This window comes from Oryx dammah, unplaced genomic scaffold (assembly GCF_014754425.2).
Source record: "Oryx dammah isolate SB20612 unplaced genomic scaffold, SCBI_Odam_1.1 HiC_scaffold_28, whole genome shotgun sequence".
NCBI lineage: Eukaryota > Metazoa > Chordata > Mammalia > Artiodactyla > Bovidae > Oryx > Oryx dammah.
In genome coordinates, this window is record NW_024070212.1 from 82,410,582 (window position 1) to 82,434,655 (window position 24,074).

General features: G+C 40.4%; 1 protein-coding gene and 1 long non-coding RNA gene across 6 annotated transcripts in view; one reads left to right on the top strand and one right to left on the bottom strand.

Moving 5' to 3' along the window:
• NFIA (nuclear factor I A) overlaps positions 1-22,455 on the bottom strand; it is a 408,349-nt gene extending 385,894 nt beyond the window's left edge. For 4 of the 5 annotated variants that reach the window (XM_040232718.1, XM_040232715.1, XM_040232716.1 and 1 more), the window contains exons 1-2: positions 16,101-16,494; positions 10,160-10,691 (exon numbers count right to left, since the gene is read on the bottom strand). In XM_040232718.1, coding sequence (XP_040088652.1) covers positions 10,160-10,691; positions 16,101-16,127 — 559 coding nt within the window. In that variant the 5' untranslated portion in view covers positions 16,128-16,494. Of the gene's footprint in view, positions 1-10,159; positions 10,692-16,100; positions 16,495-21,342 lie in introns of those variants that run through there. The other variant, XM_040232717.1, reaches the window with a different exon arrangement.
• LOC120857068 lies at positions 21,925-24,056 on the top strand. Its single transcript, XR_005719564.1, has 2 exons — positions 21,925-22,026; positions 23,817-24,056. It is a non-coding gene; the product is annotated as an uncharacterized LOC120857068 (long non-coding RNA).
• Positions 24,057-24,074: the final 18 nt, after the last annotated feature.

A 24,074-nucleotide genomic window follows, 5' to 3' on the forward strand; every position in this document is an offset into this window, starting at 1 on the left:
AGAGGGCCAAACATGCGACTCTCTGAATGTGCATCTGTGTTCCTCTCCCATCTATCTGTCTGCCTCCAGTTCTGCTGTCTCATGACCTGGCCTCACTTACTCAGCATCACCCACCCCAGCACAGCACCTCCGAGGCTCAACGGCAAATAAAGTTAAAAGCTATGCATAATCAGTCTTTAGATAGCAAAATTGAAAATGTCTCTCTTTGAAGAATCACAAAGCTTTCTGTCTGAAACCTCTGACCTTTCTACAGAAATCAGAGTCACTGTAGTTTAAAAATGTAGGTGGTAAAAGTACAAAGGATTACATTTATCCATTTTGCATGTTTGCCATCTTTTCTGAGATGAGGGACAAATACCTTCAGAACAATTAGTTCTTCAATGCTAACATTTCAGGCTGCAATACCCTCATTCTCCAAGAACTATACACATCCTGGGCCCAATGAGATGGCACTTTTCTGTTAATTTCTATTCCTATTTTATTTTACAGAAAATCTAAAATATATGATTTCAGAGTCCCTTTTTTTAAAAAAAAAAATAAGACTTTTGTCTGTACAGTAAACAAGCAGAAAAAAATAATAAAAATTCATTTGAATCTTCTTAAAAACCACTGTCATCCTTGATTGGGTCGGAGGGGTAAGGGACTTTTAAAAGTACATTTAAAAGAAAAGAGAATTCTTGATAAAAGTCCTTGTCACATATTAAGAGGCCATACAATAAAAGTATTGCAATGACTATCTTTCCCTGACAGGAACAGACAACAATAGTTACGCTGTTGAACAGCATCAAGTTACAAAGACTTCATTCTCAGAAGTTACTTGAAACTACTTTCCCAAAGAGAACCTCCACCATTTAAAAGAAGGGGAGAAAAAGCCAACTAAATAAATCAATCAGAAACTTTAGTAACTCGGTAATTTTTATATACAAGGCATCCAGGCAAAAATCCTGCCACAGTCCTACAGAGATGCAGACAAGCTTCTGCCAAATTCTTATCCCGAATCTTTGCTTCATCTTAAGTGTCCGTAACGCACTTATCTTTAACTTTCAATTACTTAATGCTAAACATGTACTCTCAGGCATACACTGTTTTCTATCAACAACACTTTTAATATTTAATATTTATGAATTATACTCAACATAAAAGATGTTTACTATTTTCATTCTTAATCTGCTATTATACTTGAGCCCATACAGCTCTGCTGAAGGTTTACATGCGGATGCACAGTATCTTAATTACTCATTCTACAGTAAGCTCTTTAAGCATCTCCATTCCTCATTCATTTGGAGTGTTTAAAAATGCCACAAGAAGGGCTTGATGTCATCTCAACACTGAAATCCATCTGTCTATGGCCCTCTTTTGACTTTACTCCTTTTGCAGCCAAAATTTTCATAAAAGTTGATGAGAATTTGTCAACCTAAGGACTTGTGATGTCAGCTCCTGTGAAAGGCAATGGAATATTTGAAAGTGACAATGATGGGATCCCATAAGTACAATATTCACTTTATGTAGGAGCTTAAACTTAAATCACTAATCTCTTCAAAATTAAAACACACAGAATTCTAAATGCTTCCAATAGGGGAAGAGGAAAAAGGTAGGGATGTAACACACAAGAGACAGTTCTGAGTTTCCCATATTAAGTAATAGGTCCCAAATTTTGAAAATTAAATGAATTACTGATGTTGTAGCACCAAAGTTCTTATTTATCCACTGACAAATACCTTTCCTTACCAAAAATTACCAATCGGATAAAGCTATATGACTCACCACAGATACATCTTCCCCAACAGCATGAACATGTTGTTGCACTAGCCAATCACAGGCTGGCAAAATTACAAAAGGAAATAAAATCACCCAAACCATAGCAACAAAGACAACAGCCTGACAATGGCAGATGCTACACAGAAATACCGACAAAACTGCTAAATATTATTCATTTTAAAAATATGTTTTATTGCTACTTTCATTTCATCTTGCTTTTATAACCCATAGAGCATTTCAAAAATAGTCATTAAAACATATACATGAATACATATGCTCTGAAAACAGTTTTTGTTCGGAAACTCACAGGCTGTTGGTCCCACCAGAAACCCTCACCAGAGACATCAAAGGTAGGCAGTATGGAGCCTGATGGAGAGGACAGTGGGGTGTGAGTCTTATTTTTTTTTATTGCAATCTTCTTGTTTCCAATTGAATCACTTTTAAGACACACCTCAGTTTTCCCTTTCTGGGATGACATACTCCACAGCCTAACTTTTAAATTTATTAGCACTTCTAAAAAATTAAACTTAAAAAGAAAGTCACATTTCTATTTTATTCAATGTAAGTTCAACAGCTTATTTTTTAAAATAAATACTAGAAGGATTCATATATACAATGAACAGATGTAGTATAAATTATAATTATCACCTTTTTTCTATTTACAATTATAAAATTCAGGTTGAGTGAGGCTTTGAACTTTTACACTTAAGTCATTAAGAACTAATCCTGCTGAAGTTTAAAGAAAATGAAAATAAAGGAATTAAATAAATTAATCAATAAATATATCAGTTACTTAAGGGCATTAACATGAAACTTGTTCCTATTTTCAATTTTCCTCCTTTGTCTTTAAAATTAAATATCTACTTTTTAACTAATAAAATTCCATTTTTTTGTTTTTTTAAATAACTATACAAAAGATCTTTTGGGAACAAAGTAAATTTAAAACATTTAGATCTAATGAGGAAATTAAAAAATATATATCTTGTGCATATTTAAAAATGTACAAAAATCTACCCAGTAAAATATAACATGCAATTATGATTCTTAAAATAATGGTTGCTTTAATTCCTAAAACATCTAGAATCAATTCATCTAACTTTATCTTACAAAAAAAAATTTTTTAAACCTGTGTTATAATGCTTCTATTCACTAAACTTCTACATTCTAAAAACAAGAAAGAACAAGTCATTCCAGATTTTTGACCCCAACACTAACAAGCATGAGACCATTTCTCCCTCTTCTAACCAAGTGTGGCTTCGTTCTGCGGACAAAACCCAAACTTCACTGTAAAATATCTCCGTGGGAAGGGTTTGGATTTTGACTTTTTATTGCCCCTTTGATTTAAGGTAGGTGTGTGATACCATTTAAGTGACATCCAATCCCTCTTTAAATCCAGACAACAGGATGTAAAGAGGGATATCAGACGGATCTGAATTTTATTTTTAAAAGAATAGGACACAGAATCAGGAGGCCTGGGTTTAATCTTGCTCTGCACAAGTCACTAGGCACCTCTGAGACTTGATTTTCACCTGTACAAATGGACAGTGCATTACTTATTTACAATACTCCAATGAAGTTTAAAAAAAAAAAAAAAACGAAAGCTACAATGTATGCCAAAATTTAGTACTGCACTTGCTGCAAAACAGACACTGAATAAAATTTATTATTAACATTTGCCCAGCTGCCTGCTCGCCCGCCTTCCTTTCTTCCACCCATCTCCTTTTCTGTGCAGTGCTGTGCCGTGCTTAGTCACTCAGTTGTGTCCAACTCTTTGCGACCCCATGGACTGTAGCCCTCCAGGCTTCTCTGTCCATGCGGATTCTCCAGGCAAGAATACTGCAGTGGGTTGTCAGGCCCTCCTCCAGGGGATCTTCCCAACCCAGGGATCAAACCCAGCCAGGTCTCCCACACCACTGGCGGATCTTTACCACCTGAGCCACCAGGGAAGTCCCTCCTTCTCTCTACTCTTGATCTATCAAGGTCCAAAATACTTATCACTAGGAAAATATGTGAAAGATATGAAGACAAATAAGTTTAAAGCTCTCAAAAAACATGAAAGCTATACCACTTCAATCTCCAGTTATTACAATCATCCTAACCATTTCTCAGGTTGAGATTAGCAATATCTCACAGACCAACACTTGCCAAAATGCATACACACATGAATTTATTTCTCTCAATCTTATCTCATTTAGTATCTCTTACAAACAAAACAGCAAAAATATCCTCTGCTCCAAACCTGCCACAATTTGTCATTTGTGGACGTATTCCTTTGGCTAAAAGGCCATGTTTATTTCACTAGAATAAGAAGACTAACCCTGTTAGATAAGATATACTTTTACCCTGTGGAATTGTCATAGCAAAACAAGAAGTACTGATTTCTAATATTTGGGGAAATGCCTAGGAAAAAAGCCATTTCTATCTTAACAGCAGCTAGAGAATTCTGATAAACTCTAAAGTTTGGATCAATCACTTCTAACAGTTGCCTTGGTGGGAAATGGCCAAAATGTTGACAACATTCTAAGTTTCCCCCTTGAAAAGAAAATGGTAATAATAATAATGATTAACTCAATAGCCCCCCTTTCCAAGTTCATGGAAGCCACAGTGTCCTTAACTGGACCCCTAAATGCTACACAGAATTTTTGCAGAACTTTTCTTTCTAAAAATCTGAAAAGAAATTCCCAAAACCCCCCACATAGTCAGAACATACAATGCAAAAAATGATGGTGAGATGGATTATAAAATTCTCCACCTGATGTCTTACTGCCTGGGATCCTTTTACAGTCATTACTTAAACCAAAACACTTTTTAGAGCATATCCATTTGCAATTAAGTTCACAGTTTTAGTTTCTCTTAACAAAGCACGCCAGTTCATTCATTCTCTTCCTCCTCCACCTGACTTCTTCCTTCCCCTGACCTCACCTCCCAAGGATTTACAATTTTATGTTTAAAAGCAAGATCTAACCTCTAAATGACCATGGAAAAATAACTGCTGAAATGACAACAAATTGGTGTTTAGCACAGTCACTGAATGCAATCTGTATTTTATGTTTTTCCTTCTATTCTAACCTCAAAATTGTTTTTAATAATCTATATTAACATTTGTGAGCAATTAGAATTGTTGTTGCTTCTGTGCAAGTTTTTAAAAAAACGACAGGCTGTTCTGCATCCTCTGGAAGCAGCTTGAGGCCTTAACCAAGTAAAACACCCAGTCCTACTGTGTACAGCAGTGACCACAACAAAGGCTGTGGTTTCTCCCACACTAGCCCTAAATAGGTTTAAATTAATGCTATCCATCACTGGGTGGAAAAGCAGACAAGGCAAATCCAAGCCAGCAGCGTTGGGAAATTTCTTACCAACACTCAAACCTCTGAGCCATAAATGAGCTGACCTCTGTCTTACTCCAGAACAACCCTTTTTCCCTACTCCTTCTACTCTCTCTGCCTTTCAACTTCTTCCTCACCACATTCTAGGATAAAGAATATTGTTGCTGCATTCTAAATAGAGAATACTGCTACAATCTTCAAGTTATGTAGACAACGCTCAAGGATATAAAAGCCATATTTCATCTCAAGTTTGTTGATTGGGCTAACTCCCTTAAAGAATGACAAGATAAGTAAAAAGATGACATCTTCTAAAAGCGTGTGCATGTACCAGTAAGTTACAGTACACCAATTGGCCACAAAATCCACCTTTGGTTTAAGGTTAGGGTTACAATTTGAAATAGAGTGGTACTAACATTAAATATCACTGTATATAATCTTTCCCCATTCTTTTTCCAAATACAGTTTATTATTATAAATCAAAGAAACTAAACCACACAACTATTTCTACTAGGCAGTTTATTAAGGTACTATAATGTATAGTCTTAGATTTGAGTGTAAACATACATACACACAAGCTCCTATTAACAGAACATATTAACTATATTTTATATACACAACCCTGCCACAAACATAGTAAGTTACCTTAAATTTTAAAATTATCACAATTAATTTGGCATAAAATTATAAACTGTAACAATCTAACATCCATTAAAAATTTTTTTATAATTATTAATACTACTCGGTATGCATTGATAACCTTCCACAGATGATTACACTGTATTTCAGGTACCCGCTTTTTAGAAAAAGAAAGCATTCCCCCCCTACTCTATCCAGCACTCTGTGTGCAGCCTGGATGTGCACACACATGCACACGAGGCGCACACACGCTCCTACACAGACACTCCTAATCTTACACCTGCTCTGAAGCAGTAGGAAGTGAATTCTCAATCTGTCAACATGACCATCTGCTCTATCTGCATATCACGGCTTCCTCTATTACTATATGAAGGAATGGCAATCACGAAGCCAAAATACAACTACAGTGCACCTGAGTGGGAGTCTCTCTTTGTTGAAATGGAATAATATGTGGCCTATCAGGGAGAAACTAACAGTAGCAGAAATAATTTGACTGAGCGTTCAGGACAGCATAATTAAGTGAACAATATAGTACAGATAATGTGGTCATCAGTAACCCTACCGGCAGGTTTCCAGGACAGGTACCAAGCTTCCCAGGCACCGCAACTCTAAGTGCGCAAACCTGTATTATTCCTGGTCCGAGCAACACTAAGTAAAGGCAGCAACGATGGGAGCATGGAAGCAATCAGTAACGACTGTACTGAAATCACCATGATGCAAACACAGTCACTTTCCACCAGGAAACTAACAAGTACTCCTGCTACCATCAAGACAAGTTCAATTTGCTCTGTCACGGGCTAATTAACAATTACAGCAACTACCTGACTCCTGTCATGTATTTGTCGTTCAAAGTGAATGTTACGGCAACTAAAAATACTTCCAATCTTAGAAAATTCCTCACCTGCTAAAAACTGAAGATGCTCATTGTGATTAATCGCTTTGGGGACTAAAGCCACTCGAACCTTAGCAAAGGCCTTCACCGAACTAAACATAATTCTATTTGTTTAACTTTAGTTTTTAAATATCTCCACACAGCTGCCTCAGCTTGCATTCTATCCCCCAGCAGGTAATAACTATAAAAAGTAAATTGTGACACTGTCATTTTATGGCCTAGATACAGCAACCTATCTCTACATAAGAGATGAGTCCTTAAAAAATCTAACCCCTTACAAAATTTAACTAACTCAACTGAGAATCTTTCTAGAATCTGATTACATTACCAGAAGTTATACAGAAGCAGTTAAAAAAAAAAAAAAAAACTCTCCAGAAAGTTCTCGGTTGAGTGCCTACTAATGAACAAAGGTTAACTTTATCTAAAAGGTCAAATGCCTGGTGGCTAAGGTTATGACCTTAACAACTTAAATTGTGACCTTGCCACGTGCCGGGTATATTGTAGATTCTGATACAGATCATCTGGTAAAGACTAGTCATAAATTAGCTTTACTGTTACACGCCCACAAAGAAAACCATTTGCCACAATGCCATAACATCTCCAAGTTGTCATGCGATACGTGGGAAGGACCACTCAAGTAGAGACCAAATTCTGGGCATAAAATGGTTTTACTCTTTTGTACTTTTAACGAGATGAAATTCTAGGCTTCTGGAATCACTCCGATTTCATTACACTTGTTACTGTTTATCAGCCACAAAATTCACAGTTCCAATGCCCCTTGATTTAGACGGAATAAAAAAAAAGGAATGCAGTTTATGTATTGTATTTTGTGTCTCAATAACTTAAAAAAATCATCTCCTACACTTTTAAAAAACAACTGATTCTGCATTAGCTTCCAGTATTTACATGTGTGTTCTAAGATTTCAACTTCCTTCCAAAGAAGAGGCCGAGGCATGAAGCAATAATTATTGTATGCATTTTTAGAAAGAAAAAAAAATCTTCTTGTGGCAATCAAGGGGGGAAATGGCATTTTGGGAGAAAAAAAAATTTAAAAGAAAGGGGGGTAAGACTATAGGTGAAAAGGCCACAATGGTTTTGGCATGTTTCTTGAAGCACGTTTCAGAGTCTTTGCCTCCTGCCAATACTGGCAAGTTCTCAAAACTTTTAAGGAGGTAAAAACATTGTTTAGTGTTTACAAATCTTCAGTATTATAACAGATGCTTGTCAAATCAGTTGTATGCGAGTTGACCGATCTACCTCCTATTTGTACTGGCAGCTTCCCTTCCACAAATGACAGGCCTTTAAATCTCTGAAATCAAATTTGAGATATTTTCAGACAAAAGGCCTTGAGCATCCCTCGGACCCTTCCCGGTGCGCGCAGAGGCGCTGCGGCTGCGCAGGGAGAGCCAATGGCTTGCACTTGGCCGGCATTCAGGCAACCAAGGGATTCTGGGAGGTGCAGGGAAACCGAACCGAAAGGTAGTCTGATCCACGGTGCTGGCAATAAATCTTTCATTAGCAATAAGGATGCTCACTCTTCCTAAGCAACCTTCTACCTGCCATTTCACCAACATCAACCTTCCGGTCCTTGAAACCACCAGCAACTGTGTTGGCTCAAGGATCTGGAGCCATAAAATGGGCAAAAACCGTCAACAGTGAAAGAGAATCCAACGTGAAACGGCGAGAGCGAGAAGGGCTGCGTCTCTGTGAATCTAAAGGAAACGTTCACACGTAAAACTTAGAAGGGACGCTGCTCATACCAATAAGCGCAGAACAGGTATTCCGTTGTGATGTTACCTTCGAAGGACGCACACACCGTGATGGGCATCACTCGTTGGCACCTGCAGTTTCCTATGTTGGTCCGTTAGAGCATTTATTATCATTTATAAAGCATTTACTTTTCCAAATATTAGAGATTAAACACACAATTTTTAAAGTGTGCTCCCAAAGCACCTCTAATAGCCACAACTTTTTTGCACCTTGCCCTGGCAGAATCTCTACTTATATATATAAAAATAAAATTTTTTAACTCTGCTTTTTCAATAGACAAAGTAACAACAATAGAGTTAACCGAGAGTTAATAAAGGGCCACTGGTTCCTGTTTAGAGGTCATTTGAGAGATGTTGCCTTTTCGTTTTTGCTACCCAGAACTGCCTAAGGCAACAGGCACCTCTTATAATTAAGTATACATTTTCAAAAACCCAAATATTTGAAACACTTACAGATCACATCCTCTAAAATACTCATCTATCCCCTGCCAACAGAATGCAAATGATGATGTGACATGCTTGCAAAGTAAAATTCTCCAGTTTCTTATGTAAGGACAGATGGATAACAAAAGTTCTCTTTCTAAAACATATATTGAGAAAAATAATAGAGAATAGGCTATCAGATGACGTCTTTAAAAAATTGCTCACATTTTTAGAATTAAAAATGTTTTGCAAAACAATGGAATGTTCCCTTTTACAGGTATCATCTTCTCTGCCCTTTGGCAAAAAATACATACATACATGCACCCCAAAACAACCTACTGGAAGGATTCCACAACCTTCGTTCTTCCATCTGGCTCAAGTAACTGCCATAAAGGTAATCTAGCAAGACCGATATGTACATATAAAAAGTCAACAAGTTTCACAAGACCTGAGCTTTCACATTAACACAATGAGCCTTTTGTCTAAAACAAGACAAGAGGAACAAAGTAAAAATGCATTATTTTATCCAGTCCTCAATAGTTTTATCCCGAATGCTACTCTACCTGCTGTAATAGACACAGGAAAAGCATGCCTTGAAAACAGCCTTGGAACAATAAAGAATGTTATTATGAATCAAAGCAACTCACTGAATCAGTTCTCAATATCGATTTCTCAATTTGTTCAAACGCACTATACAGATTTGGTTACTTTTAAGATTAACCTTTCCATCAATTGCTTAAAGAGTTGGATTGGTTTTTTTTCCCTTAGCAATCTTAAACACCACCAAGTATTCCTAAAACAAAGTTAGTAAGTTTGTATTAGTGTGATTCTTTTTTCTTCATAAATGATCAGCAATTTGATAGCAATCTTACCTCCAACCTCTTCTTGATTAGAGGGGGGCTCAAGAGGCTCCAGAAGGTTAAAAACACTCCCAGAAGAAAAGCAACTAAAAACATTGCCTCACTATCAAACTAAATGCTTTTTAACTAGATCACTTGCCAGTTAAAATAGACTCTTTCTTACAAGGGTTTTTATGAGGTTTCTCTCATCCCTCATCAAAAAAACGTGATTTAAACAATATCTCATAATTGACTACCAAAACCTTTGATAACACTACTTGCCAAGAGAATTGAACTTAACAAGAATGCTCTCAAAGCTATGCTTTTCCACCTGAGTGAAGGTGGAACCTCAAACTCTGCAGCATCTGGTTACTCTGACATTGGGCTACCTTGGACATCACGCTGTCCATATAGACGTGGCCTGCCATAGGGAGCTCAAGAATGGCCCAGCACACGCAGAGGTCATCAGGAAAGAACACGCGAGAAAGCGGACCGACTTCTCACCATCGCACTTACCTGCTGCATGCACAAAGTATGCCAAATATAAATCGAGTTCCTTAACAGAAACCCCTATGTGATGGGGCTGGACACAGAGCCCTGGATTAGAGCACTGCGGGGACTTTACAAGGCGCTCGCCATCAGTACTTTCGAGCGGAATACCTTTAAATAAAATCACCATAACAAGGTCCAACCTCCAGACTTTATCTGCCTGGCGGAGGCAGTCAATTCTTCGCATCTTGCCTTTCTGGTCTGGGTTGGAAAGAACGCAACATGGAGGCTTTTTCCCTGTAACTGTAAGAACAAAATCCTCTCGGTACTCAGGTCGGATATCTTTCCGCAACTTGGCCAGCAGTCGAGATGCCCACTTCTGTTTGACCTCTGGTTTTTCACTTAGCAACTCATCCTTCACAGCTCTCTCTTCTTCTTTTGACATACGCTTTTCATGTTTTTTGAAGTATTTTCGTTTTCGGGCCTGCAGGTTGAACCACGTGTAGGCGAAGGCTCGGACGTGGGGCAGAAGTGCTTCGATGAAAGGATGAAATTCATCCTGGCAAAATGAATCAAGACAAAAATATAACTAAAATGAAAACAAAAGGAAACAACATTTCTTTAGATGCTCACCTTTAAAATATGTATATATAATCCTTATTTCACTTGAAATTTGATTCAAGCATTACCAGAATCATACATGGGATTGCTATGTGAAGTCCAAGAGTGGGGGGGGGGAAATACTATCAGTATCGTGTCTCACAATCTCAAAGGAAAAAACCGTTAAAAAGTAAAAAATGGTTTGTTATGTTACGGAACTGTACCAGGTTCTATTGTCGGGCCTACGTCCCAAAGCCTTTAGACAGCCAGTGAAGTTTATCGAAATGCTTATAACAACATATAATCTTAACCCTATTTCAAGGAAGGCATATCTAATTTTGCTCCAGCCTTGACCTCACTACTTGTAGTACAGCCAGGGCTCCGCAGCCAGATTGGCAAATCCTAAACATTTAGATGCCAGTCAGTGTTTATGGAAGTCTAGGAGCAAAAATCATCTCCACGCTCAATGGAAACAAAGACTTTCCCTCTAAAAGTAGTGCATGTAGCCTCTGATCTGTTTCTTAGTCATTTTTGTAACATTTTAATTCCTTTTTAAGTATTACAGTTACACACAATTTTTTTTTTTTACTCAAAAACTTAGAAAAATTTGGCAGGTCCATATATAAAAGAAGAAACGGATTTTATATTTGTCGGACTAGAAATAAAAAGATCTATGTCCAAGACATAATTGCTGATATTATGGAAATGAAACAAAAAGGAAAAAAGGGGGAAAAAAAAAAGCGTTCAAGCCAGATAGTAAACAGAATGTGTCACTGTGACAACACGGTTGCAACTAAATACATTCAGTTTACTGATGTGATTGTGAAATACCTTCAGTAATAATCATCCCTAAAAAACAGAGTACTTATTTAAATTTTGAAAATAGTATTTCAGGTTTTTTGTTCTCACAGGGAAACAGAGAACCTGGTATATTCAATGCTTATGAGACTACAGGAAAACCCTCATGCTTGCCTCTTAAAGTTCAAGTAATTTGAAAATAAAATTGAATCTAAAACATTTAAAATTTTCTTACTCTTTCATTGAAAATACTTGATTCTTTTATTTGACATTTTCTTAGGAAATAGAAATATAAAATTAAAGGAAAATTAAACAGTAACCTCCACAAAGCTTTCTGAGTACATCTAACTTTTGATTAACCAACCCACACTAATCTTACATAACTTCTCCCTACTGCACAACCCCCACCAAAAGATAAATTATTTACTTTCAAATAAATGAGGATAAGGAAGCCAAAGAGGTATTTGATGACTTTTTTAAAGGGTGGAGGACAGACAAATATAAAATGCATTCTTTAAGTTTGTAATATCCATCTAAATATATACTTTGGAGGCACAAGTAACTATCATGTCCAAAACATTAATACTATCAAACCAATTATTAATTTTTAAATGTTAAAATATAAATTGAGTGCTTAAAATTGGTGAAATACTTTAACAATCAAGCATGTTAAAATATAAATTACAGTCAATCGTTTAAACACTACATATGACTGCTTTTTAGGTAAGTTTATATTAATAAAATATACAATAAATCATTTCAATAATTGACATTTAATTTTTTCCTCTCTCAACAAATTTCAGGCTTTGTATTTCAAGTTTAGGTTTGAAAACTGCTCTTTTTCAATAAAAGAATCCAAAAGCAAAGAAGTCAGCCTTTATAATGCATGTACATTAAGTGGAGAGAAAACAGAGAAAAATACAAGAATTACATTATTCTTTCCTATATACCATTTGCACTTTAAAATTTCTGATGTTTGGGTATCTTTTCTACTACTATACTTTGAAAGAGAGAAATGGGGTGGGGGGAGCATTTTTCAAGCCACAGTTTATCTAGCAAGGTATACACCAAACCGCAAAGCATTTAAACATTACTAAATTCTGAGCTCATCCTTGAAATGCTCTAAAATACATAAATTTAGGGTTTGAAACAGTCCTTAACATTGACTGACTTTTTTATATACACAGGACATGCGGGGGACCAAGGCTCTCTGGAATTATGCAAAGAAAGCCCGGAGTCTACCTTAACTACAAAGTGAGCTTTCACCAAAAGGAGGATTTCATTTTAAAGTCTCAGCCCCATTTTAAAATGCAAAGAATAACTTAGCTCCAAACATTCATATTTATGTCCAAACCTAGTCTCATTAAAGCACTTTAATAATAATAAACATTTAAAATAAATCTTCTAATGTGACATTTAAGTGTTCAAAGATACCCCAATATGCTTCTCAGAGAACTGCGAACTTCGTTCATTCGTGTTCAAAAGGATTTTGTTTACCTGCCAACCAAATGCCCACATATCTCATCAAAAAATCCTTAAATGAGGTCAACTATATCAACTAATCATTAAGAATAATCTAAGTCCCAATTTTGCATCAAAAGTATTTACAGGTTTTTACTCCCCAAAGGTTTTAAGAATGTGCCAATAAAAGCACACAATATTTTGTATTTTTTATGACTCAGTCACATGCACAATGAAAGTGCTAGTTATTTTTCTCAACACACAATTAGAAATATTCCAGAATATCAAAACTAAAGGCTATCATTCACTTGTAGGAAATGTCCAGGAATAGCAGAGTTTTTAAAGAAAAAAAACAGTATGCCCTTATAAATCATGTTGTTGCACATATCGCCATAAGCTGTGGAATATTTCAAAATAGTCAAGAGAAAACAAAAAGAATATTTTACGTATGTACTCGGTGAGAAAGTTACGGGCCAGCAATAAAAACAAACCTGAAAACCTGTTTCAAAAGCAACAGGACTTTGAATCAGCATCTTCAATGTTCATCTGTTTGCAAGTAAGCCAAGTTTCAGAACCACGGAATGCTGATATTTCTGGAACTACTTCTTTGAAAGGTTCACCTATAAATTTCTACTGTTAGCATTCTATGACCAGGTACATGATTTGGTTAAAATGTGCCCACTTGGACTAAAATATGATGTTTGGCATTTTCCTAATAAAGTTTTTAAAAATTGCATTCACGTATATGGAGTCTATTCTTTCATTTAGAGTCTTTTTATCACTATGCTTTACTGGACTTTCTTTAATGACCAATAAACTACTTTTTTGTTTTTAAAACTGGCTCTAAAGCTTTATAAATATTCTGGCAAGTTAAACACATTGTGAATCAATTTTTTAAAAGAAGAACTCATAAAATATATGACTTTCATTCACTATTTAGTGTACATTTTCTTTACAAACTGTTACACTAAGTAAGCATTTCTCTTAGTGGTGTTTCCAGAAGAAGGCCTACTGAATGTATCCATCACAGGGCCAAATAGGTTTAAAAAAAAACAAAAAACTTTCTTAATGTGATAATGGCTTATGAGCTGTGCGAATCCTTTAACTTTGTTAAATACCTGACTATGCCCTGGGCCTACATTCATACACTGGTATCCTCATGTATGCATCATGCCAAAATATAAATTTATCTATTGAGAGCTCACCGGAGAAGTCGCTAAAGTGTCTGCTAAGGTCCTTCCTCACTACAGCAACACCACTGGTATTATCTACCGGTACCGGTTCTATATGTTGCAAACTTTTGCCAGCTAGAACTTCAGCCTTTGAATCTCAGCATTTTCACTGTAGTCATAACTCATTCAAATTATCTTACACTTTGCATCTTATCCATATGCAATTGTGAACCTTGCCAAAAGTGGTTGGAAAAGTTTCATTCCATACTTCCACAAGTTACTAAAATAGTAACTTTGGAAGTTTGTTAGGGAAAAATAAAAAACTTTTACAATAACTGAAAGCAACTGCTATCCATTATTAATGCTAGGCCTAAATCCCAAACCGACCATTTCAACATAAAAGATATATTTAAGAGTCTTCTGAGATCAAATAGCCGGTAGATGACTGTTAGATATTGCAATAAGAAGGGATGTCATGTGGGAAATAAATCCAGAATCTAGAGAGGAGAGAAGAAACTATGGATACTTTTTAGTCTTCCAGAAAGTATTCCGGATAAACCGTTATCTCCTGCTAAATGAAAGCAAGAAGTGGTAGCAGGTTTTTGTAGGGAGTGGTGAGTAAACATTTTACATGAAGCATACAAACTTCATGTACATGATTAATGGTCAGATCGCAATGTACCAAAACAGTATGAAGGCTCACAGTTTTCTTCAAAAAAAAAAAAATTAGCGCAAAATCACTTTGACTTCATGCCTTTGGGTCTAAATAAATAAATAAATAATACATTCAAAAGGGACCAGATTTGGAGTCTTGAAGTAGCAATATTTTGCCTGGGGGTTGTGCAGACAGGGGCAGGATGGAAAGGGAGGACATGGAAAGGAGAGGCGCTGCGGCGAGAGAGACCCACGCTCCGAGTTAGGTCGGAGGGGAAAAGTTGCCCCAGTCCTGAGCACGGAGCTGCCCAAGTCGCGTTGCGGCGGCGGCGGGGGGAGACGCGTCCGGCCGGGCCGCCGCTCGGGCTCGCGGCTGGGAGCCCAACTCCGCCCGGCGCGCCCCAGCCCGCGGCCCGCGGCCTCGGCTGCTCGCCGCCCTGCGCTGCGTGGGCTCGTCCCGGCACGGAAACTTTCGCTCGGGAAAGCCAGCGGGCGACAGGCGGCGAGGACGCAGGCTCCACCCGGCCGACGCGGGGGGACGCGCGGCCCCGCAGCCCCGCAGTCCAGCTCCGCGGAGCCCCGGGGCCGGCTCGCCGCCGCCCGCCCGGGTCCGAGGGGCGCTGTCCCGGCCGGGCCCGGGGCGCTGGCCCGCGTCCCTCCCGCGGCCGGACCCCAAAGGCTGACAAAGAATAAACAAAAGTAAGAGTTTGGGGCGGCTGCGGCGGCGCGGGCTCCGCGAGCGGGCCGCGGGCGCGGGGACCTGAGTTCTCCCGCAGCCCGGGGTGCAGCGGCCCCGAGCGTGCGGGGCGTGCGGGGGGCTCCGTCGGCGGCCCCCTCCCAGGGCGCCGCGGAACTACAGAAACCGGCCTCGCGCCTGCAGAAACGCTGAGTCCAGATTTCAGCGTGACATGGGCTGCAACCCCGCCGAAACACGTGCGGGGCGTCCGAAAACACCACCGTTCCGCAGTCAATCGCCCCGATATTAATTAACGCATTAATAAGAGGGCGCCATTAGCCATGTGCCCACACAAATGGCCGTGCAAGAGGAATGCACCCGCATGGAAACAAAGTTACTTTCTTAAAGCTGTATTTCTCCGCCCCCCCACCAACGAGCACACGCGCGCACACATACACACACACACACCGAAACACGCGCAGATATGGGCACACCCCGGGACACATGCCCCGGGCCCTGCTAGCGCGGGGTCCCCGGCACCCCCGGCCCGGCCCCAGGTCTGCCCCCGCCATCCCGACCCCCCCTCCGCATCCAAACAGCTGCTTACCTGGGTGAGACAGAGCGGAGAATACATCACTGCCGGGCGGTGGGGTGTGCGTGTGCGTCTGGTGTGTGCGGTTTGGAGGTGTGCGTGAGTGCGGGTGTGAAAGGAGAAAGAGGGAGAGAGGAGGAGAGAGAGAGAAGGGGGGAGAAAAAAAAAATCAAGCCTGCTTCTTGCGTTCACATTTCCAACTCGGCTCAACTGCAGCCAGCCAGCGCTATTGCCGCTCCATGAGCTGAACTTTAACCCCGCCTAGAGTTTCCCTACACTCCACTATACATGTCTACTGTACGCGGGCGTTAAAGGCATAGCGCACCCTTTCCCGCTCCCGCGCCCGCCGGCCGGGTGCCCGCGAGCTGCCCGCGCGCCCGCCTCCGCTCTGCACCGCACCGCACGGCCGCCGCCCGCTCGCGCCGCCGCCGGTTGTTGGGGGGGGGGGGTGTGGGGGAGGGGGCGGCTGCGGCGCCGCGCGGCCAGCCGGGTCCCGAGCCTCCGCGGCCGCTCGCGCTCGCTCCTCGCTCGCTCCCTCTCTCGCTCCCTGGCTCGCTCGCTCGCTCGGCCCCCCCGCCTCACCCCCCCGTCCCCGCTCAGCGCATTACTGGGTAACGCAGTGAGGAGCAGTTACAGTCTGTACTCCCGGGCAGCTATAGGCTGCCACAGGATGTGCTTAAGCAAACAAAACTACTTTTCCTCGTCCCCATCCCCCAACCCCCGCCGCAGACCTTCGCGGACCTCGGTGGAGGACTTGGGCAACTTTGCCAGGTTGCCCTGCACCCCTCGATTCACTGCGTGGGCACGGAGAGAACCGCGGAGAAAGCCGAGCGGGGTGGCGGGGAGAGGGGGGGCGGGCGTGCAGATTTGCATGTATGCAAATTTAAAAGAATCAGACCTCCTAGGTAACTTTTTTTCCCTTCTGAAATGCGGTACGGCTCAAAGCATTGTAATCTCTCCAACGAAGCTTTTTGTGGGAATAGATCGTCGGCAGAGGTAATTATGCACAGAACCCTGCAAACTTTGTGCAGCTTCAGTCCTATGGCCTCCAGAAGCGGGGGTGGTGGGGGAAATTTTCACAAGGAAGATTCACCGGATTTGGGGGCTGGGGTTGGGGGGGTTGTCTGGAGAAAGGGAGGCGGAGATTAACGAGCATTCTCCCTCCCAGGACTGTGAAACTAGTGGGTTTGAGCACAGACGCCATAGAAAAAGTTCTATCACGTTCAGAAAACAGTGGTTTAGCTGTGACATCTTTTTCTTTTTAGGAGGGAAAAAAAACGTGAAAGGGATGTCCCCTTAGGGAAGGGAGATATTCTCGTCCACAAACGCGTGCCCAGAACTGGACACAGGCCTGTCATTACCTCCCCTGTTCCCGGGACACCTCTGGAAGGGTGCCTTTGAAGAATCCCCTCTTTTTTCCTCCCCCAGGTAATAGTTCTTAAAATGGAAAAGAGCTTCCTGCAATTATTTTAGGTTTGCTAAAGTATTGTTTTGGCAGAAAAGGGGGGTGGTTTTTAGGGTTTGGCAAGTTGCCAATAAGCCTGCTTTTCCAGTTTTTTGTTTTTTTTTTTTTAACTTCATATTTTCTCTCTAGGTTCTCCTCACTGCTGGGAAAGGGGAAAAAAAAAAAAGTATACCTCCTTCCTCCAAACCCCGATTCCATCTCTTCTCATCTCCCTCACTCTAGTTTGCAGCCTCCTGCCTTCTCTAATCCTCAACATTCCAAAAGGGAAGACGACTATATGACGATGAAAGGCTCTAGCACACAGACAGGGGAATGTGCACCTTGGTGGAGGTTGCCCATCTGGAGAGCCTCTGAAAAGAGGAAATTCCTGTAGGAATGCCCACTCTGCATGTGTGGATGACATGACACGTTAAGGCCACTCTCATTCAGACTCTTCTCCCACCCCCACTCTCTCTTTTTTTTTTTTTTTTAAGTAAGGGGCAAGAAATATGCTCCTGGAGAAAAGAATATGAAGTCCTCAAATATTCTGCATCTTTCTAACGTGATTTTATGCTTATTCTCCAGTTACTTAATAGCCAAAATAATCCCTGGCTTCTCAGGAGACCATTTTCACACGCCCCCGCTTCTAAATATCCTTGGAAATCTCTCAGGTTATTTATTAAGGGGTGAGGGGAAATAATGACTTAAAACTTTAATGAAAGAGCCCCGTTTCCCAAACGACACAACTACTTTTTTTCCTTGCTTCCTCTTAGATTTCAGTAGGAGAAAAACGTCCTAAAAGGCAAGCCGAGTTACAGAGACAACATTCCTGGCCACGAGAACTCTTGCTGGGATCTATAACTTCAACGCGCTCCAAGTTTCCTCGATAGAAGTTTCTGGCTGACAGTTCCAACATGTAACTGAGGCACAGTGAGAAGTTATTGTTCCGAGTGTGTACTCTTGGGAAGCTCTCTTCCAGAGAAGATTAAAATCTTTCTTTTGGTGTATTAAAAGATAGACTTCACATCTGCCACTTCCCCAAACAGCAAAGATTCTGACTTTTAATTGAATCTCAAGAAAAAGGAAAAGGATTTTTTTTAAAAAGCACTGGCACGTCGCCCTGGTTTTTTTTTTTTTTTTAATGAGGAAAAGTAATTTAATGCTGATATTTCTACTTTAAAAACTTCTTTTGTTGCAGCAGTGGATGTGCCCGCGATTTCCAGCTTTCTGCGGTTAGCAATATTATCTTAAGTAACTTTTGGCGCCCTTCGTAAGACTTTTGGATATGGGACGATTGTTTGCGCCCTCTAGGCAAGGGCTAGATCCAAGTTCAGCACCAAAGCCCTTCACATCCGCTCCTGCTTTCTCTCCTATCTCCGCCAGCTCCCGCTCCCTCCCCCGCGGGAGGGGGGTGGGGTAGAGAGGCGGGGGAAACTCTACAAAGCACAGCTCCAACTACAGCCTTTGGAAACCGGACTGAGAAAAATACAGTAGAAGAGTTACAGTTACAGAGAGGCTTCTGGTAACTTTCTCTCCAACAGGCATAAATTTAAACACACACACAAAGAAACAGATGTTCCTCAGAGGGCAGTCTGGGGGTAAAAAACATTTCCAACTCTATCCCCTGGTCCCAAGTTACAAAAGTAAATCCTTGTCCAGAGTTCACAAAGATACTGAGACCCTTGAAAGAGAACAGGGATGAAGGGTGAAGAGGAGAAAGAAAGAATAGTGGAGAGAACAGTATAGGAAACACAGGTGACATACAAAAACTAGTTTACTGCAATCATATAAATGACCCATTGTTAGGAAGGATAAACCCCTTATTGGAAATAACCACTCCAATCATTTATTTTGCAAGTGCTAGGAGACTGCCTTGAAATGGGATTGTCTCTGTGCAAAGGAGGCTCCTGTCATGCTCTCTGCTATCCATATTCTTCCTGGCACAGAGCCCAGCCTTGCATTTGCTGTGTTTTATTTGCAGAAATGTTACCTTGCCAGTTTTAGTGAAATCCTCTTAGATATATAAATTACGTCAATAAGGATTCACTTATATGTACAGCTCGAATACCTCTCATTTCAGAGGTTACTTAATAGGAAGATCTTGTTAATATGATTTAGATTTTAATGTACAAAGCAGTGAAGATAAAATTGGGGTTCACAAGTGACAATGCCATTTACTATAGTTCTCACCAAGACTAACTTTATTACTTGCATTTCCCAAGGTTTTCCTTCTCTAGTTTTTTGACCTGCAGTCACTTGTGTGCAGATTTTTCTTATATGCATATATTCCTAAATTGAATCATGTTGCTTAGCTGAGCATCTAAGCAGATTCTTACATCAGATTTCCAGGCCAGATTTGATTAGAAGGCCTAAAGCCTTGGGAAATAGCTGGATGGGAATTTAAGCCAAAGATGGGAAAGAGCCTCTATTATTTTCCATTCACTTCCCAACAGAATTAGGTGTCTACGCTGCGCAAAGGGAAGGAAAAGATGGACATATTTCAGAGGCTGCCAGTTATTGTCTCCAAGACAAGCTGCTGCTGTTGGTTTCCACAGGATTGGTGTCAAAGACTTGTTCAAGAGGCCAGGCTCCAGCCGAGAGTTAGCAAGTCAGCAATCTTCCACACACACCCTCCACAGGAGTTATTGTGGTAACAAGAAGAAATGTGCAGTTGGCCAGTCTCAATATCCTATTCGCTACTGACCATATATTAAACAGAATTCAAGAAAAGTCAAGAAAAACACTCTCCCCTTCTTCCTTTCAAATGTATAAAACAGCTGTCAGTCCACCTGTGAAACAGTCTCTCGTTTAAAACTGTTGTTTAGAGTTCCAGAAGAGAGGCTTGCCTATTCCTTCAAAGTACCTGAAAAGCCAAAGCTTCTAAGATTAAACAGAGAAAGACGTTTTGCACTGCTAAGCATGCAATACATTACTTTCCAAAGCTCACTACAATCCCATAGTTTATCAGCCACACATTTTTAAAAGTTGGACCTCATCTTCTACAACCGTTAACAACTTCCCTGAATTTACAAATAATCATTCATGCAGTTAAAGATTTCTCTAACAGAATTTTTTTAACTTTTTCTAAAAGGCAATGAAGGCTTACTATTCATGCAAAACAAAACAAACAACCCCACGTTAATTAGGTTCTTTTTTTCTTCTAAAATTCAAAAACTCTTTCCTATTGTGCTTGCTAAATCCGGAAGAGCTTGTAGCTTTGACAGCTTGAACCACACCATCCCCTTCAGAGCCGCAGAGAACTTCAGATCTTCTCTGTCCCGCCCCCTCTGGCTACTGCGAACCATTGTACACCCAAGCTTGGATATGATTGGGTAAAGCTTTTGTCAGTCTCCCCTTTGGTCCCATTGATTAGAGGATCGAATCGTCAATTATTCTCCCGGTCCAGACATTTCTTTTCGGGTTAGGTTGACTGCTGAGGCCAGACGTCTTTTTACAGAACAGAGCACGTACAGGATTTTTTTACCCCCCTTTCTGGAACCGAGCAAGCGCTAGGAGGAAAAAAAAAAATCTGTTAAGCTCAGCAATTTTTTCAAATCTCAGGGAGGAAAAAAAAAAAAGGAAACCCGGTCCTTGACGTTCATAACAAAAAAAGAAAAAAGCCATCCACAAAGCTACATCTTTAAAACAAAACCATCACAATAGACATTTACCCAGCAATCACTCCAATGCATATGCAAGCTAGAGAAATTTTAAAGTCTTAGCTATTAAACAAAATCATTCTACCATTATTGTTGTTTATAAAACGCGTACCGTATAAACGCAAAATAGAAAGTTTAAAGCTGAACCACGTACCATTGCAATGTAAAAAGAGTACGTGAGAAACTGAGAAACTTTAAAATGTTCAGACGAATTGCTTCATTAGTTGTCCCCCTTTTTTTCGCATTAAAAAAGACATCTAAATAAACTTGGAACCGTTGAAAACCCGGAAGAGATTTTTTTTAAGCTGTTGGCCAATTGCAGGCTTCTTGGAGAATTTTTTTTTTTTTAACTCCAAATCAGGAGGCTTTTGCAATTGCAATGCGCGCTCTCTGCCTCTCTCACAGTCTCTCTCTCCTCTTTTGAAAGCGATCCAACCCCGGCTGGCTGGTTCTCAGATTCTCTCTGGTTTTGCCTTGTGTGCTTTGGATTGTACGAGACTTTGCAGAAGTTGCAATCGATTCGCAGTCCCTCTCTCTTCTCCCTACCTCCTTGTTTATTTCCGCAATCGCTGCAATTTGCATAGTAACCACGCACGAGGCGGCGGTGGGGGCCAGGAGGGGGCAGGGAAAAGGCCTTGCCCCCTTCTCCCCTCCTCCTGTCTCTCTCCCCTCCAGTCTCCTCCTCCCCCACGGCGTGTGGCCAATAGGAGCCCCGGCATTCAGCGCAAGCTCCGGTCGGGACACCGTTCGGAAGAAAGCCCCTGTGTTACTAGGCCCGGCTCTCTGGATGGTGTTTTTGGCGCAGTAGGAGTTCCCCCGCTTGAGGACCTCGCTGCCGGTACTAGGGAGATGTGACGATATAGTACCTTTGCCTGCGGTTGTGCGGGTTTCGCACGTTTTAATCAAGTCTGCACACCTGCTTTCTCGGTTTCTTTTTCTGCAGTCTCTCGTGAGTTATTAGGCTAGTTCAGGATGGTTAGTGAGAGATTTAACCTTTATTTGCACTGGTGTAGACCAAGAGCTAAAGATCCTCTTTGGTTCATTAAATCAAGAGAGTGCAAAATGTCACAGAGAACTTGCAATGAAATAAAGCTTCTACTCCAGATTCAGAAAGAAAAAGGCATTGACTCTGCCCTGCAGATGGCTGAACATAAAATTGTTAGGTGGGCTCCCTCAAGAATAAAGCTGTTCCTTTAAAGCAAGAGATCCAGTGAATTCTAACTTAATTGCAAGGGTCTAATTTGTCAATATCCTTAAAAAAAAAAAAAAAAAAAAAGCCTGAGTTCCACAAAGTTTAGTACACTCCTCCACCTCCCATCCCCCGAAAAGAAGAGCTGAAAGATATTCCACATATAAAGGGGAGAGGCGTTAAAACACAGTTATTGAATTATTAAGTCCTCCATCTCACTGATTTATCTTATATCATTAAACCAGACTCTTTAAGATCATGTAATCAGGTTATTTCAATGTCAATCTTTCATGTGTTTGTTTCAAGCAACAAATAAGCCATTGGTTCAGTGGTGGTGTGTGTATGGGGTAGGGTGTCCCTTTAAGTGGAAAGCTTCACAACTGGCCTATTATTTTTTTTTTTTTTTTTTTTTTTTAATGTGTTTGCTTTGCATCAGTTAAGTAGCTTAATACATTTTTACTGAATAACTGAGTTACAGGAAAATGTGTGCTTAGCTCACTTGATAAAATTTATCCAATAAGAGGTCAAGAGGAATAGGAAGCAACCTGGCAGCTGTCCTTGGTGAAGTTACCTAATTAATTAATAACAGGACCTTGCACAGTTAAATTAGAGGTTAGAGAAACTTATTTTATTTTGAACCACATTTTTGGCTTTAGACTTAAACACTTTACAACTAGCTAACTAATGAAGCATTGCTGGAAGGTAAAGTACTGTGGCTGCCCTTGGTATTATATAAGATTTGCTGTTCTGGTCTGACTCTGATAGATTCAAATATTGTCTAGCTCTGGAAAGTCTGTGGCGTTTAATCCACTGAGCATTTCCACTTGGCGTACCACTTTCACCTTAGAAACACACTTGATAAGATATAGTGGCTTAAGTAAAAAGAAAAAATAATTTTTTAAGTAATCAAAAAATTTCTAGGCTTAGTTTGGCTGGTGCTAGGCTATGTAATCTTGAGATGGTTACATAACACCTATAAAATAGGACATGGACTTATTGTGAGAATGGAGGTCTGTTTTATCAAGAGCTAAGAGCCTTTGAAATGCACAAGAGGTATCAATTTGTATTGCATTGCTCTGCAGATGCTGTGGCCTAAGTAATTACTAATGCTAAGCAAACCAGGCCTTGTCAGTAGGTGGTAACAGTGAGTTTTGTGTATAATGTCTGTACTTCATTAACTTGGTCTAATGTGGTAGGTTAGCTAGCACCAGTTCCCAAGTAACCTTTTATATCTTCGTCTAGTCAACAACAACACAGTATGGGCTTTGGAATCCAACTTAGGTGTTAATGTTGGTCCTACTATGTATGGTGGTGATGGTGGTTCAGTCGCTAAGTCATGTATGACTCTGTGACCGCATGAACTGCAGCCCACCAAGCTCCTCTGTCCATGGGATTTCTCAGGCAAGAATACTGAAGTGGGCTGCCATTTTCTCTTCTAGGGGATCTTCCTGAGCCAGGGATTAAACCTGCATCTCCTGAATTGCAGGCAGTCTCCTGCAATGCAAGTGGATTCTTTACCACTGAGCCACCAGGTAAGTGCCTACTATGTGACTCCAGCAAAGTATTTAACCTCGGTAAGCTTTAGATCCCTCCTTTGAAACATGGTACATATTCAGATACCATATGTAAATTACTGAGTACAATATGTGTGGTCAGTAAAGGTAGCTATAATAATACTATTACTGTTTAATATTTAT